This window comes from Brassica oleracea, chromosome C4 (genome assembly GCF_000695525.1).
Source record: "Brassica oleracea var. oleracea cultivar TO1000 chromosome C4, BOL, whole genome shotgun sequence".
In the NCBI taxonomy this organism is placed as follows: Eukaryota; Viridiplantae; Streptophyta; class Magnoliopsida; order Brassicales; family Brassicaceae; genus Brassica; species Brassica oleracea.
In genome coordinates this window covers 492,461-507,500 of record NC_027751.1, presented here as the reverse complement: position 1 = coordinate 507,500, position 15,040 = coordinate 492,461, and the positions used below count along the sequence as shown (strand labels likewise).

At 34.9% G+C, this 15,040-nt stretch overlaps 3 protein-coding genes across 7 annotated transcripts; all 3 read left to right on the top strand.

Annotated features, from left to right (window-relative positions):
* Positions 1–772: 772 nt before the first annotated feature.
* LOC106340251 lies at positions 773–3,659 on the top strand. 2 transcript variants are annotated; one of them, XM_013779132.1, is made up of 7 exons: positions 773–1,311; positions 1,453–1,872; positions 1,957–2,070; positions 2,172–2,253; positions 2,335–2,492; positions 2,585–2,687; positions 2,770–3,659. In XM_013779132.1, the coding sequence occupies exons 1-7, from the start codon at positions 880–882 to the stop codon at positions 3,435–3,437; spliced, it is 1,977 nt and encodes a 658-aa protein (XP_013634586.1). In that variant the 5' UTR covers positions 773–879; the 3' UTR covers positions 3,438–3,659. The 2 variants fall into 2 exon arrangements, with proteins under 2 accessions (XP_013634586.1, XP_013634587.1); XM_013779133.1 differs by having other exon boundaries at positions 2,600–2,687; positions 2,770–3,657.
* A 589-nt stretch (positions 3,660–4,248) lies between these two features.
* Positions 4,249–6,906, top strand: LOC106340190. 2 transcript variants are annotated; one of them, XM_013779058.1, is made up of 7 exons: positions 4,249–4,811; positions 4,913–5,000; positions 5,112–5,207; positions 5,285–5,392; positions 5,511–6,045; positions 6,367–6,576; positions 6,709–6,906. In XM_013779058.1, exons 1-5 carry the CDS (start codon positions 4,365–4,367, stop codon positions 6,008–6,010), a joined length of 1,239 nt encoding a protein of 412 aa, XP_013634512.1. In that variant the 5' UTR covers positions 4,249–4,364; the 3' UTR covers positions 6,011–6,045; positions 6,367–6,576; positions 6,709–6,906. The 2 variants fall into 2 exon arrangements, with proteins under 2 accessions (XP_013634512.1, XP_013634511.1); XM_013779057.1 differs by having other exon boundaries at positions 5,511–6,576.
* Positions 6,907–9,222: 2,316 nt separating this feature from the next.
* On the top strand, positions 9,223–14,830 carry LOC106342649 (long chain acyl-CoA synthetase 1-like). Of its 3 annotated transcripts, XM_013781646.1 has the most exons (19): positions 9,223–9,474; positions 10,751–10,900; positions 10,993–11,056; positions 11,150–11,239; positions 11,366–11,422; positions 11,521–11,569; positions 11,660–11,736; positions 11,860–11,994; positions 12,280–12,447; positions 12,694–12,804; positions 12,884–13,038; positions 13,128–13,203; positions 13,289–13,406; positions 13,487–13,732; positions 13,823–13,962; positions 14,073–14,255; positions 14,363–14,482; positions 14,566–14,607; positions 14,640–14,830. In XM_013781646.1, exons 2-19 carry the CDS (start codon positions 10,755–10,757, stop codon positions 14,643–14,645), a joined length of 1,983 nt encoding a protein of 660 aa, XP_013637100.1. In that variant the 5' UTR covers positions 9,223–9,474; positions 10,751–10,754; the 3' UTR covers positions 14,646–14,830. The 3 variants fall into 3 exon arrangements, with proteins under 3 accessions (XP_013637100.1, XP_013637098.1, XP_013637099.1); XM_013781644.1 differs by having other exon boundaries at positions 14,566–14,830; XM_013781645.1 differs by having other exon boundaries at positions 9,306–9,474; positions 10,724–10,900; positions 14,566–14,830.
* Positions 14,831–15,040: the final 210 nt, after the last annotated feature.

The window sequence follows — 15,040 nt, the reverse complement described above, 5'->3', positions numbered from 1 at the left end:
ATTCGATCTCTATCTCTACTACTACAACAACTCCTCATAACTATTCGATCGAAAAAGCTTTGAGATTGATTGGGATGTAAGAGAGAGAGAGAGAACGCAGAAGAGCTTTTCTCAAACTAAACTAAATTAATTTATTAGTTGAGAGATACCAAAAAGAAAACAAAGAGTTATATGGACCCAGTCTGGGTCACCCAGAGGCCCATTATCCTTTTTCAATGTGTTGGCAGATGGATGGGTGGATCCTAGGGTGGGAGTTTCGGTTTTGGTTTCGTTTTATTTCGGTTTATTCAATGCTTTTCAGTTAAAAAGTGTCTTTACTTTATACATTAGGCATAGGTCCCGTCGGGTTTAGTCCCGTTGATTCGGATTTTCGGTATTATTTTCATAAGTCCCATTCAGGTTTTATTAATTTTTGGGTCAGATTCGGTTTGGTTTCTTTTGGGTTCGGTTCGGATCAGATTATAACCAATGTCTGAAATCGCATAAAAATCTTTATATAAAACCTGAATAAAAAATATTTAAAATATAAAAATTATTCAAAAATCTAATTTGAAACTTGTAATTAGCTAATTAATCCTATCCTTTCAATTTCAGGCAGCTAATTACGATTAGCAGGCCAGGTGTTGTATAAGTCGTGGGCCTCATTATTTAAAGCCCAATAGATCTTTTCCTTTTTTGGAAATTTTATCGCGCCAAAGAAAAATGAAAAATGGAAAATTTGATTTTATCTTTCCACTCGCAATCTGTTGCAGACTCAGTGAATGAGCTTTTCCTCTGTTTGTAGATCTTTAGGGTTTCCTCTGTTTGTCTCTTTGGACTAAGAAAAAGCGGGACTTTTGATTCTTCTAAAGGGTTTTTCTTTTACAAGAGCAGAGATCAATGGGTACAGAGATGGTGAAAGGGAGTGAGGTAGAAGTGTCTTCTCAAGAGGAAGGTCTCAAAGGAGCTTACTTTACCGCTCTTCTCGAGGAAAACACAACCATGTCAGGTCGCAAGAAGGTTTCCGTCCGCTACAAGACTTTACTAACCGACGACGGTTCGTCTCCTCTTACCGAAGCCGTCCAACAGAGTCTCCTCCGATCTGTTCCGCCTGAGGAAGAGTACATGGACGTTGTTCTGGAGGAAGGAACCGTGGTCGACGCTTACCTCAGAGATGGTTGGTGGACTGGTGTCATTATAAACAAGAAGTTAGAGGATAATAACTTCTTGGTCTGCTTCGATTCACCGCCGGACATTATCGTGTTCGAGAAGACAAATCTCAGGGCTCATGTTGTCTTGACCGACCCCAAATGGGTCCGACCAGATCTCAAGGTACGAGGTTCTTGTTGTCTTTTTAATGCTTTGTGAGTTGAATAGTACTTAAAGGTCGAACCTTTATTGCGTTGTATGTGTCTCACTCACTTAACAAAAGGTTTTTAACTTTGTAATTTATCTGTTTTGTTAACTTTGAAGGAAGTGGATAAGAAGACAATGTTTTGTCCGGGGAGAATGGTGGAAGTTAGTTCTTCAGTAGATAAAGCGGAGGATGCGTGGTTCCCGGCGATGTTGATCAAAGAGATTGAAGTGGACGGTGAAAAGAAGTTCATTGTCAAGGACTGTAACCATGAGGCAAGGCCAAACACAACTGTTGTTCCTCGCCGCGTTAGGCCCCAACCGCCTCCTCCTTCCTCGGTTGAAGAAAAGTATACTCTGATGGATCGTGTGGAGGCCTTTCATGGTTCGGTGTGGCGCAAAGGCTTGGTGAAGGAAGTTCGGACTGGAAAACGCTACAAGGTTTTTTTGGTGGCTACAAAGGAGGAACACTTTTTTAGTCAATCTGATGTTAGACCTTTGAAGGTGTGGGAAGATGAAGCTTGGCATGACGTACCAAAGGTAAATAAATCTCCATTTCCACTAGTTGTCAGTTTTTGTCTGAATTGAAGATTGTCATGATGGATGCTCTTTCCACATTTTCAGGAAGAGACACCACCTTCCAGGGGATTGAAACCGAAGATAGTAGTGACTTCTAAAAGGGCCAGAAAGCATGTGAGTGGATCATCCCTGAATCCTGACGAGACACTCACTGTTGCTGTGAGTTACTTACACCACTCAATATAGTTTCGTTTGCTTTCATTCATTATCATCATGTCTTTGGTGTTTGTTTTAAAAGATTTTTGTTACTGTGAAAATAGGCAACTCGAGAATTAGGAAACAAGAAGGCTGATGCTGTTATGGTGAATGATGAAACTTCTCCTCCGGTCATAACCCCAATAGGTAACTGTGATCCTTCTTTTAGCTCTTCAGAGTTCCATTTATGCATCATGAATTTTGATATATTATGTCAATCTTTTCTAGCAAAAGAACCTGCTTCAGTTGTAGCACCATCACCACCTCTTATAGCTGCTGCAACACCGCTTAAACAAACAGAGACTGAAACTGAAGGACAGCTATCCTCAGGGCCAAGGAGTAAACAGAATGGCTTGGAAAAAAATGATTCAATCCCTCCACATAAGGTAAAAATTTTCTTTTGTTGAAAACATAAATCATTTTTTTGACAAGTTATTATGTTATAGCCTCCATGATCGTTATCAATTGATGGTTTTAGACACTCTTTATGCAGATGCCTGAGGAGGAGACTAGCCAAGTTCTGAGTAGAAAAAGAAGAAGAGAAGAAGAAGAACAACAACACTCAGACGTGAATGAAACTGGTATGGCTGAACAACACTCAGATGTGATCAGTTTCTTTCTCAATATATACTAAAATCATTTTCTGCTATTTAATCAATTCAGAGGTGACGTCATCTTCCTCTCATCAAACCCCAAACGTGATGATGATGAATTCTGCTGCTAATGTTGAGGAAACACCACCACCAGCGCTGCTGATGGCTTTGCCTTTTGCAAAGAGGTCACCGTACTGGAAGAGTCCTGAAGCGAAGGAGGGTTACAAAACTATGCCACAGCGCCCTCACTTCAGCCCACTGCTTGCAGCTGAAGATGTTAATCACCGTGAGTGGTCAGCGGTTGGCATGACGGTGTCCTTTTACGGTTTTCTAGAACAAGTCAAAGGTCTGAAACCCCATGATTCCTTGAGCGTTCTCTGTAGTCTCAGTGCTTCTTTTGTGGAACTAGAGGAGTACGGTTTCGACATTGGTGCACCTCAGTCTCGGATCCGCAAGATGATGTCTCTCAAAGATGAGCAAGCGAAGATAGCAGAGGAGAAACAGTGTCTTGAGAAGAAGGTTGGCGAGGACGAGAAGAGAAGCCGCAAGTTAGCTGAAGAAATGGATGTGTTGAAAGGCAAAATGCTTGAGCTGCAGAGACAAGAAGCGGTTGCAAGAGGGGAGAAAGAGGCAGCTGACAAGAGGGTTGTTGAAATGAAAGCAAGTGGGGAAAGGTTTGAGCAAAAGATGGAAGATGTGGAACTTGAGTTTCTTGAGACTGCCTCGGCTCCATGGTAAGAGGAGTCTAACGTCTGTTTTAGTAAATGCAAATATAGAGTTAACCATGTTGGCTTAGCTCTTATGGTTATGCTTACCATGTTAGTTAACCAGGAACTAGACCTTTTGTTGATCTTATCTATGTTGATGATGATGCTTAGTTTAAACTGATCTATTCAAGAGATAACTGATGACGTTATTGAGGTTAGGATCAATATTTTGTGACTTTTAAAATATGTTTGCTGATTTTGAGATAATCTAAAAGAGTGAAGCTAGTTTATCTTTAAATTAATTTAAAAACGTTGCTGCTAATTATTACTTCCGTTCTTGAAAGTAAGATTTTTTAGATTTTTTTCTTGTTCTATAAAGATAGATTTTCTATATTGTTAAAGTAATATTTTATATTTCTGAAAAATATTAATTGAGAATATTTGAATTGATTAAATTTCATTGGTAGAAAGTTATTGGAAAGTGTATAATAAAGTAAAAAATAAATTAAATTATAAATATTTATTAAATTTTTAATAAGCGTGCATATTATAGAAAATTTATTTTCGGGAACAAAGGGAGTATAGTGTTACATGATACAATTGTTAAGCTGTTGCTGGTATAGAATTTTTTTTAAAATCGAATTACATAGTTTTTTTTTGTCAAGAATTATATAGTTTAAAATAGGAAATGGTGTGTTTTGTTAATATTATTCAAATATATACCATGGAGGTCGTTATTTTAAGGCCCAACCCAATAGTTAGTTTGGGTCAACAAATAATTTTAAGCGCCAAAACAATAACTCTTCCAGACAATGAAAGCATGTGAGGAACGTCTTCTTCCACTAAGCACTTCGAGAAATTTCCATTTTATTCCTTAGTCTTTAAGGTTTCATGAGAACAAGAGAGAAGTGGGTTCGTGTTTTTTCGTTTCAGTTTCATATTAACGGAGTGAGAAATTATGAAAAATCTAGATAAAGAAGATGAAAAGTTCTCCATTGCCAAAGACTGTGAAGTGGAAGTCTCTTGTGAAGAAGAAGGATTCATAGGTGCTTGGTACAGAGCTATCCTGGAGGAAACTCCTACGAGATCAGGACGCAAGAAGCTCAGAGTCCGTTACACCACGCTGCTCGAAGAAGACTGTTCAACTCCTTTCACCGAAACAGTGGAAGAGAGATTCATAAGGCCGGTTCCACCTGAGGATCCGAGTGTGGTTCTTGAGGAAGGATCGGTGGTGGACGCTGATCACAACGATGGATGGTGGAAAGGTGTCATCACAAAGAAGATGGAAGATGGTAAATTCTTGGTTTACTTCGATTCTCCACCAGACATGATCCAGTTCGAGAAAAAGCAACTGAGACCTCATTTTGACTGGACCGGCTCTAAATGGGTCCGATCTCAAAACAAGGTAATCGTTTTCTTCTTTGCATGTCTAATTTCTTGGACTTTTTTTTTTGTTTACTGAGCCTATATTTATCTTTTGAGGATTTTTTTTTTTTTTTGATGCAGGTGTCTGAAGAACAATACAGCAAAGAAAATAGTCATAAAAGAAAAATGAAAAGAAAGAAAACACACAACTTAAACCTTGAGAAGACTGGTATGTCGATATATATTGGCATGTATGCATATATTAATTGTTGTATTATGTTTGTTACCTACCCTAATCATTTATTTGAGTAACTTATACTTGAGTCTTGCAATGGTTCAGAGGCTATGATCGCTGGTACAAGTGACGATGATTATGATCAAAACCTCTCTGCTTGGATCCTTGGAGTAAAATCATCTAATGGTTCTGATAAATCGAGTAAGATACTTATCATATATATTTGAGTAGCTTATACATGAGTAAGTAACTTATACTTGAGGCTTGCAATGGTTCAGAGGCTATGGTCGCTGGTACAAGTAACAATATATTCGACGATGATTATGATCAGAGCCTCTCTGCTTGGATTCTTGGAGTAAAATCATCTAATAGTTCTGATAAATCGAGTAAGATATTTTAAAAAAATAAAATTGCTCCATTACAGTGGCTTATTAGATGTATCCTTTGAAACATTTTTTCTTTTACTTTCTCACTATGTTGCTTTTGCGTTGATCTATCTGGAAGAGTTAGCCCATGATGAAACTCGAGCAAGTGAAGATACAACAATGGTTCTGCCTTTTGCTAAACGCTCACCTATTTGGAAAGCGCTTGAATCAATAGAGGTCTTTAAAACAGCAAAGCAGAGTCCTCATTTCATCCCGTTGCTCGAGACAAGAGAAGAGTTCCGTGAAGGGTTGGCTGTGGGTGAGATGGTGAACTTTTCCAGTTTGTTAGAGAGAGTAAAAAATCTGCAGCCTCACACTCCCAAAAACACACTTGAGGGACTCAAAGAGTGCTTTGCCGAGCTTGATAAGTATGGTTTTGATGTTACAACGCCTATATCTCGGATCAACATGTTGTTCTCTCTCGCAAGAAAACAAGTGCGTGCAGAGGATAGAGTAAAAGATAATGCAAAAAAGATGAAAAAGGAAGTTCGCAAGAGGCAAAAACTTGAACAAGATATGAAAGCTGTTGAGTTCAAGATTCTCGAGCTCCAGAGCCAACAGAAGAAGAAGGATGCTTAAGAGATACAGCTAAGCTCTTTCATGTGAAGTTGAAGGTAGGAAAAAAAAAAAAAAAAAACTATGATGAGCACTAAAAGCTCTGTTTTGAAAATGAAAGGTAGACTAGATGTAAGTTAACAAAGACTTTTGGTTGTGGTAGATAGATGGCAAGGTTAGTTTAACTAATCCTCCTAATATAATTAGGAAAAATCATGTCACTTGTAGATATGAAGACTGCTTGTTTTGTGGTGTTTTGGTAATTAGGAAATGCTAAGGGTAATTAAGTTTTTTGGTAATCAGTCCTTGTTAGGTGGTTGAATAGTGGTTTAATAAGCTATATACTATAGAATTTAGCTGTGCAGCTGCTGAAATTACAGGTTTTTGCTGATGAATTTCTTTAGCAAGTAAAAGTTTCAAACTAAAAACTCAGTATTATGATCATAAATGAGTTTGAGTTTGAGTTTGAAGATGGAGAAAAGATAAGATAACAGATGTGCTATCTGAAGATAACAAAAAAAGAATGGAAGCTAGACTCTGAGTGAGTTAGAAGTTATTATGGAAGCCTGAGACTCTGAGTAAATTAGAAGGTATGGAAGCCTGACTTGGAATGAATTAGAAGTTGTGTATACAGCTGGCTCTTCTTTAGATCTATTCTCTTATTGGTTACTACATGACTGAATTTAACAACAATTATGAAATTTGGATTTGGCAAATTGCAGAAGAGCTTCAATTCGTGCAACTCAGTTGTTCATTGAGCCATACAACCGTGGTGAGTCTGTGACACATATTAATGCGAACGGTCCTCTATTGTCCACGCGTTACATTTCATCTAATTCAACATATAAAAAAATCGACCCATATTTCTTTATTATTGTTGATATTAATGGTCGTCTGTATTGAAGGTTGGAGATATTTAATGAGTGTTACCTTTTTTTTTATCTTATTAGGTTTTTTTTTTGAAACATACTACTATCTTATTAGGTTTTGTTCTTAATGTCTTATTTCTATTTGGAAATAAACGAGAGTTTCCAATTTCAAAGTACAATAATTTATTTCCACATGTAAATAAAATAAATGTGTGTAGGACTCATATTAGACATATAAACTATCTAAAATATTTTCTACTCGTACAGAACTAGCTAAAATATTTACTACCCATTAGTATATAGGTTTATGGGGGGAAAAACAATCTAATGTCCCTCGACTCTGTTGACTATTAGCAATTTGCCGATTTCAAAACAATGGCCGCCGGTCTTATTGATTTTTTTCCTGACCTGCGCTGAAATTAAACAGTTAGAAGTTGGAACAAACAATAATTAGAAAGTGAGTTGACAAACCAAAAAGTTGAAAATTATTTCGTAATCCATTAAACAAAAAGTTGAAATTTAATCGTTTGTAATTGACCGATACATGGCATAATAATGATAAGCATACAAGTTATTATAACTAGTTCAACCCTTCATAACATATAGTAAATTTTTTTTCATAACATATAATTCAAAATATACTTTACTCATTTTAAATAATAAATCGGTCGCAGAAAACATTTTATAAGAATTAATATGAGAAAAAGACAAAAATAGTACTAAATCAAGTTTTTGTTTCCAAACTAGCACTCAAGGTCAAAAGTCACAAAAATAGCACTTAATGTTTTATCAAAAGTCACAAACTTAGGGTTTAGAGTTAAAAGATGGGGTTTAGGATTTAGGGTTTAGGGTTTAGGGTTTAGAGTTTAGGGTTTAGGGTTTAGATTTTAAGGTTTAGGGTTTAAGGTTTAGGGTTTAGAATTAATATGAGAAAAAGACAAAAATGACCAAAATAGCACATTTCTAAGTTTATCCTTTGGGGATAAGATTTCAAATTTTGAAAAATAAAAAAAATTAAAATTTTCAAAGGATAAACTTAGAAATGTGCTATTTTGGTCATTTTAGTTTTTAAGTATTATTTTTGTGATATAAACTTAGAAATGTGATATTTTGGAGATTTGCCCAATTAATATTCTTAAAAGGTTTATCTACCTATATATACCTTATACGATTTGACTTGGCTCACTTGTTCTTTTTTAAATATAACATCCATATTAAAAGCTATCAGAAATTTCGGTGATACTTTTCAGTTGTGTTTTATTAAATATGTAGACCCGAGCAAGTAAATGCGAATGCATTGATATTATGTACGAACCAAGAAAAAAAAATCTTATAAAGCTAAAAATATCGCATGATTGATACTCTATTAACATTTTCAAAAGATAAACGACCAAAATTGTCACAATCTTTGAAATCTATAAATATAGAAAACAAAATACTCCATCCGTTTCTAAATGTAAGTAATTTTAGCAAAAAAAATTTGTTTCATAGTATAAGTAGTTTACATATTTCAATGCATATTTTCATTTATTGGATATTGTGTGACCAATAAAATAATGTTAGGTTTTTTTATAATTGGTTGAATTAATTGATTAAATGATGTATTGTTTTTCAAATTACAGCTTCTTAAATATTTGTTCTTTTAAGCAAAACTACTTACGATTAAAAACAGAGGGAGTACTAAACCAGTGGTTTTCTTTGTCAAGGTCCTTGCGGCTTTTAATTCCGAATAGATCGATTAACTAGCGGTTTCGACTTGGTAACTAGCGGTTTCGACTTGGTAATCGAGAATCGAGATCATGCATGGTTTGTTTTTTACAAAGTCATCATTGTATTGTATAAAACTATACCCTGCATAAGCGTCTGGATTGTAATCACGTGACGTACGGTAAATGCAATAGTATATACAAACCAACTTTAGGAAATGAACCATACAACGTTTTACTTTGAGAAAATGTCAAAAAAGCTTTCGTAACAAATCGTTTTATAAAACACTGTTTTTGCAAATTGATTCTCACGAGTATAATGCAAGTTGCACAAGTAGCAAGAGATTCTATTACTCGACGTATCCTGCACAAGTAGCAAGAGACTCAATTACTCGACGTACCTATCTTACAGTTTTTATCCATTTCCACATGATGATATGCTTTAGAAACTCATAAAGAAGTGTGTTTATAAAAGACGTAATGTCAATTAATGGAAAACAGTAGTTGAAAATTTATGGAAAAATCAACTTTCGGCAGACAACACCATAGGTATATAGGACAATAATTAATTAATGAAATCTATTGGTTGGATCAGTCAATTTTGTTTTGGTTCTCTTTTTCTCTTCTTTTATTATCTACACATTTGAAATTGAAGACTGATAATAAAAACATTGAAATGAAAGATACTGGCCTCGCCTGTATCAACCAACTCCAATATTATTATATAAACCAACAACCATTTCTCAGCTCCTCAACTTATTCTACTTTCTCTCTGATCATTTCTAAAAAATCATAAACAATTACATTTTTTAAAAACAAAGCTTCCAGCTGGGGAAGAACACAATCCGACCTGCCTGAACCAGCGACGTATATGTACATTACTACAGTCCTTCGTTGTACCAACTAAGCTAAGGTCGGTTGCTTAACCTTTGCTTTTCTATTAGTTTTTTTTTTTGTTCTGTTTATTCCCTTTTCTATTAGTATCTCTATCTTTGTATTAGACTCTTTGAAGTAATAAATTGTTTGCCCAAAAAAAAAAGATCTCAATGTTTTTGATGGTTTCTTTTATATTTTATTATTGAACGTTGGAAGGAGAGAGAGAGACTAAAATTTTTCTATGTTTACCCTGATATTAATAAAAGATAATGGAAGATTTTAAGTGTTTTAAGTATGAAAGTTCATACATTGGTTGGAGATCGTTACAACTACATCACTTTCATACTTATTGATTTTTTCTCTAGAGCTTCTTCATACTCATTAATTAAAGAAGATAGTGAAAAGAAGGATAAAGAGAATGAAGCCAGGTTATCCATCCTCTCCCGTTTAGGGCATGACTTAGTGAATTAGTTTAGTTATAATTTTAGTTCAAATAAATTAGTGAAACTACTCGTACTTCCTTTGAAACTAAGTGCATTTAATCTAATTATTTTTTTGTCTTAAAATATATATATAGTTGATACAACTCTTTATCAAATCACAAAATATAGAAACCAAATTAGTGTCAAATTTAAAGAGAGTGTTTAAGATAGCTGCATCAACCCTGGGTTTGTAGTCGGTATTGTTAGGTGGACCGAACTGGTGACATTAAATACACACTCTAACAATTATTATAATATATGAAACTTTTATATTCCCTCCGTTTCTTATTTCTTATTGCAAATAGTTTAAGGAAAATTCTTTTATTTCAAAATGTAAATAGTTTCCAATTATCTAGATAACTTTTACATTTATTGGATATAGGGTAACCAATCAAATAATATCAATTTTTTTTGGTCGAATTAATTAATTAAATATTATTTTTCTTAAAGTACCAACTTTCTTAATATTATTGCTTTTAGTCCGAACTATCAAACGGAGGGAGCATCTGTTTTCGAACAACGATTATAATAATACAAAATGCAAAATATGATAACCTCCCTCTTTTATTTTTACTTTTTTTTAGAAACATCCTCCTTCATTTTGTAACCAAATTATTTCCTTAGTGTTTGTTTTTTTAATTCTTTTTCACATTTTGTACCATTCATCGATTAGGGCAGTGTTATATTTTCATATTTTACGTACGCCGGTTGGATCCATCATATCGTATCTTTATGGTTCTTCTGTCTCTTTTTTTTTTAAAACACTTATGGTTCTTCTGTCTATTCCATTTCTTTTACATCAAGTAAATAGCTTCTAGAATTTGTCTTCAGAGGAATGAAGTCTTTCGCGGCAAAGGTGGAAGAAGGAGTCAAAGGGGAAAACGGGAAGCCGTCAGTAGGTCCGGTGTACCGGAATCTTTTGTCGGAAAAAGGGTTTCCTCCAATAGATTCTGAAATCACCACTGCTTGGGACATATTCTGGTATGTCGTAAATTTATATTTTCTCATAAGATAATTAATTATTACCTTTTGTGTATAATTATTGTTAATAAATTTCTTTTGGGTTTTGTTAGTAAATCTGTGGAGAAATTCCCTGGCAACAAGATGCTTGGATGGCGTCCAATCGTAGATAAGAAGGTGATTTTTTAAAATATATACTACAACGAAATACTTGATTAAAAAGTTATGTGTACACAGTGTTTTATACGTATATGTTTACGGATCAATTAGGTTGGACCGTATGTGTGGAAAACGTACAAGGAAGCATATGAAGAAGTTCTGCAGATTGGCTCTGCATTACGTGCTCTCGGAGCTGAGCCTGTAAATATATTATTAAATATATATCTATATACCTCGTCCTCATAAACTAAACTCATTATACTTACTTAAATGTTCTTTGGAGACTAATTTATGTATTGAAATAATTTGGTTTATGCATATATGTAGGGGTGTCGAGTGGGAATCTATGGAATTAATTGTCCTCAGTGGATCATAGCAATGGAGGTCCATCTCTCTCAATTTTTTTTAAAAAATCTCATATTTTGTATATATCAAAAGCTCTTACCCCATAAACATATACCCAACTTTGTAAAAATATTTAGGCTTGTGCAGCTCACACTCTAATCTGTGTACCTCTATATGATACATTGGGTAGGTTAAATTCTGCTTTCTTGTGGCCATACAAAATTTTGCGACTTGGTCCTAATACACGTGACTCGAACAAAAACATTTGTTCTTTAGGTTCTGGAGCCGTGGATTATATCGTTGATCACGCGGAAATCGATTTTGTATTCGTCCAAGACACCAAGATTAAAGGGGTTAGGCTTTTTGAAATTATTTTAATAATAGTTAAATATACATTTAAAAATATAGATCTATTTGAATATATAGATCTATTTGAATAATAAACTTTTTGTTATTCTTATGTTATTGAAATTCAGCTTCTTGAGCCAGATTCCATATGTTCTAAACGGCTAAAAGCTATAGTTTCCTTCACTAATGTGAGCAAAGAAGACAGCATCAAGGCTTCAGAAATTGGAGTCAAAACGTACTCTTGGCTCGATTTTCTTCATATGGTTGGCCTCTCGTCTTAATTTCTTAATAATAGTAATCTTATACTATCTTTTTTTTGTAACTGAATAGTAATAGTATATCTTTACGTTATAATTACATTATGGTCGGACCATTCTTTGAGGTATTTAATGACATGCACATGCTAAACCAAATATGACGGCATTTGTTTTTTTTTTGGGATTGTGTATATGCATGGAATTAAATGAGTTAGGTGCCTATTGACCAAAAAAAAGAGTTCACAAAGTACATATTAAAATATATTTGTTGACTATTTGATCTTTGACCAGGGACGTGAGAAACCGGAAGAGATTAGTCCACCTAAACCATTTAACACATGCACCATAATGTACACAAGCGGCACGAGTGGTGACCCTAAAGGTGTGGTTTTGACTCACGAAGCGGTGGCGACTTTCGTTGTTGGGGTGGATCTCTTCATGGACCAGTTCGAATACAAGGTAACAAAAGAATCATCTTTAACAAAAAAAAAAAGTTAATGCACGTACGTTTATGGTAGATTATATTCGTTTCTAAACAATGGGAGGTTATTAAACCTAAACATAAACCTAAACCTAAATTAATCCCACGCCATGTGAAGAAGCTGAAATTTTATTATTTACCATTAAACGTCGTCGCTTTGCTTAATCTTTTGTTTAGTTTTGACATATTTCTCTTGTTTTTTTGTGTGGCTTGAATACAAGCAGATGACACATGAAGATGTGTATCTCTCCTTCTTGCCGCTGGCTCATATTCTTGACCGTATGAATGAGGAATACTTCTTTCGCAAAGGGGCTTCCGTTGGCTATTACCATGGAGTATGTAGTTAAATCTCTTAAGGCACACAAACATTCATCAAATTATGGAGCAATTGAATAATTGATGTGTTTTGTGTAGGATTTGAATGTGTTACGTGATGACATTCAAGAATTGAAACCAACTTATCTAGCTGGAGTTCCAAGAGTGTTCGAGAGAATTCACGAGGGTATTCAAAAGGCTCTTCAGGAACTTAACCCTAGAAGGAGATTTATCTTCAATGCTCTCTACAAACAGTAAGCAACTTCAACGTTACTTTCTCTGTTTTTTTATTTCTTCTCTGTTCTTTAATGATGTAGCATTACAAAACTAAATGATTATGCAGCAAGCTTTCATGGTTGAATCGTGGATACTCGCATAGCAAAGCTTCACCCATGGCTGATTTAATTGCTTTCAGAAAGGTTAAAGACAGTCCAAATATTGGTTATTTTTTTTTTGTTTTTGGTCATTACATATACTTTCCGCGGTTTTGGAATTTTATTATAGATTAGAGACAAATTGGGAGGTCGAATCCGGTTGCTAATATCTGGAGGAGCACCTCTGAGCCCTGAGATTGAAGAGTTCTTAAGAGTTACTTGTTGTTGCTTTGTCCTCCAAGGCTACGGTATATATATTACATGCCTATGCATTCTAGGTTTCTTGCATGCCAAGGAAAGTAAATGCTGATGTGGTTGTTTGGATTAGGTCTGACGGAGACGCTTGGAGGAACTGCTATGTGTATACCGGATGAGATGTGTATGTTAGGGACAGTCGGTATACCGGCGGTTTACAACGAGATAAGGCTTGAGGAGGTGGCTGAAATGGGCTACGACCCACTCGGTGAAAATCCAGCAGGCGAGATCTGTATAAGAGGAAAATGTTTATTTTCTGGATATTACAAGAACCCTAAACTTACTGATGAAGTCTTGAAAGACGGATGGTTCCATACAGGTATGTGAATGATTGAAAGAGAAACTAGAATGCTCTGGTTCTTGTTTCTTGATTGGTCTTGATGTGTGTGTTGATCTTTTTTTTTAACAGGAGATATAGGTGAGATTCAACCAAATGGGGTGCTCAAGATAATTGATCGTAAAAAGAATTTGATCAAACTTTCTCAAGGAGAGTACGTTGCTCTTGAGAACTTGGAAAACATCTACGGTCAAAACTCTGTTGTCCAAGATGTAAGTTTCTCAACTCTGGATCATGATTTCTTGTGAAGCAAGCAAGCATGCCATTTTAGGGTTTCTTTATCCTCGGTTTTCATCTAGTTGCTGTCTGTTTGTTTTCTTAGATATGGGTTTATGGAGACAGCTTCAAATCAATGCTTGTCGCGGTGATTGTTCCAAACCCTGAAGTCGTGAACCGGTGGGCTAAAGATCTCGGTTTAAATAAACCATTCGAAGAACTATGTTCTCTCACGGAGTTGCAAGAACACATCATTTTAGAACTGAAGTCCACGGCAGAGAAGAACAAGGTTTGTTTAAATTCTTTTGATCTTTTGTCTCCATCAAAATTCTTCCATTAAAATAAATAGATACTAACATTACTTAGTCGTGGATTTGAACAAATAAAATACTACAGCTAAAAAGGTTTGAGTACATCAAAGCAGTGACGGTGGAGATAAAATCTTTCGACTTAGAGAGAGACTTGGTGACTGCGACGCTCAAGAATAAGAGGAACAATCTTCTCAAGTATTATCAGGTTTCCAATTATCTTTGTTTCACCTTAATTTTTGTAGACAAAATTCATAGACTAGTTCAGTCCACTAAAGTTCCATTATACAGGCACAAGTCGACGAGATGTACCGAAAATTGGCGTCAAAGAAAATCTGAAAGTATATATATATATATTTTTTTAAATCTGAAAGTATTGCCATGATGTATGTGTGTGCTGTTATTGATAGTTATGTACCAATAATTGATCGAAATGAGCCTTATGCTCTCTGTAATGTTTTATTTCTATTCTATGTTGTATATCATTTGCATGACAATTATTAGTATTTTTTTCCTTCCGTTTCTAATGTAACTCTTACGTCTCTAGTTGTTTCCATCGAACATCTCCAACGTAATTATGTTATATCAATATTATTAATTTAGGATCATTGTTAATATTTACCCTTGATCTACCTTGACATATTACTTTTATTGCCACTGGTTTTTCAAAGGAAGTAATACCCTTCGGTAAAGGCATAAGAGCACCATTAACCCTTAAAACCCCATTTGGGTTCTTATTAGAAAAAAAAAAAAAAAAAATTAAAAA

Coding starts and splice junctions, on each gene's coding strand:
- LOC106340251 (XM_013779132.1), top strand. CDS start 880: ATGGGTACAGAGATGGTGAAAGGGAGTGAGGTAGAAGTGTCTTCTCAA. Junction 1,312..1,452: donor GGGTCCGACCAGATCTCAAG/GTACGAGGTTCT, acceptor TTAACTTTGAAG/GAAGTGGATAAGAAGACAAT. Junction 2,254..2,334: donor TCCGGTCATAACCCCAATAG/GTAACTGTGATC, acceptor AATCTTTTCTAG/CAAAAGAACCTGCTTCAGTT.
- LOC106340190 (XM_013779058.1), top strand. CDS start 4,365: ATGAAAAATCTAGATAAAGAAGATGAAAAGTTCTCCATTGCCAAAGAC. Junction 5,001..5,111: donor CTTAAACCTTGAGAAGACTG/GTATGTCGATAT, acceptor GCAATGGTTCAG/AGGCTATGATCGCTGGTACA. Junction 5,208..5,284: donor TAATGGTTCTGATAAATCGA/GTAAGATACTTA, acceptor GCAATGGTTCAG/AGGCTATGGTCGCTGGTACA.
- LOC106342649 (XM_013781646.1), top strand. CDS start 10,755: ATGAAGTCTTTCGCGGCAAAGGTGGAAGAAGGAGTCAAAGGGGAAAAC. Junction 13,407..13,486: donor CTTTGTCCTCCAAGGCTACG/GTATATATATTA, acceptor TGTTTGGATTAG/GTCTGACGGAGACGCTTGGA. Junction 13,963..14,072: donor AAAACTCTGTTGTCCAAGAT/GTAAGTTTCTCA, acceptor TTGTTTTCTTAG/ATATGGGTTTATGGAGACAG.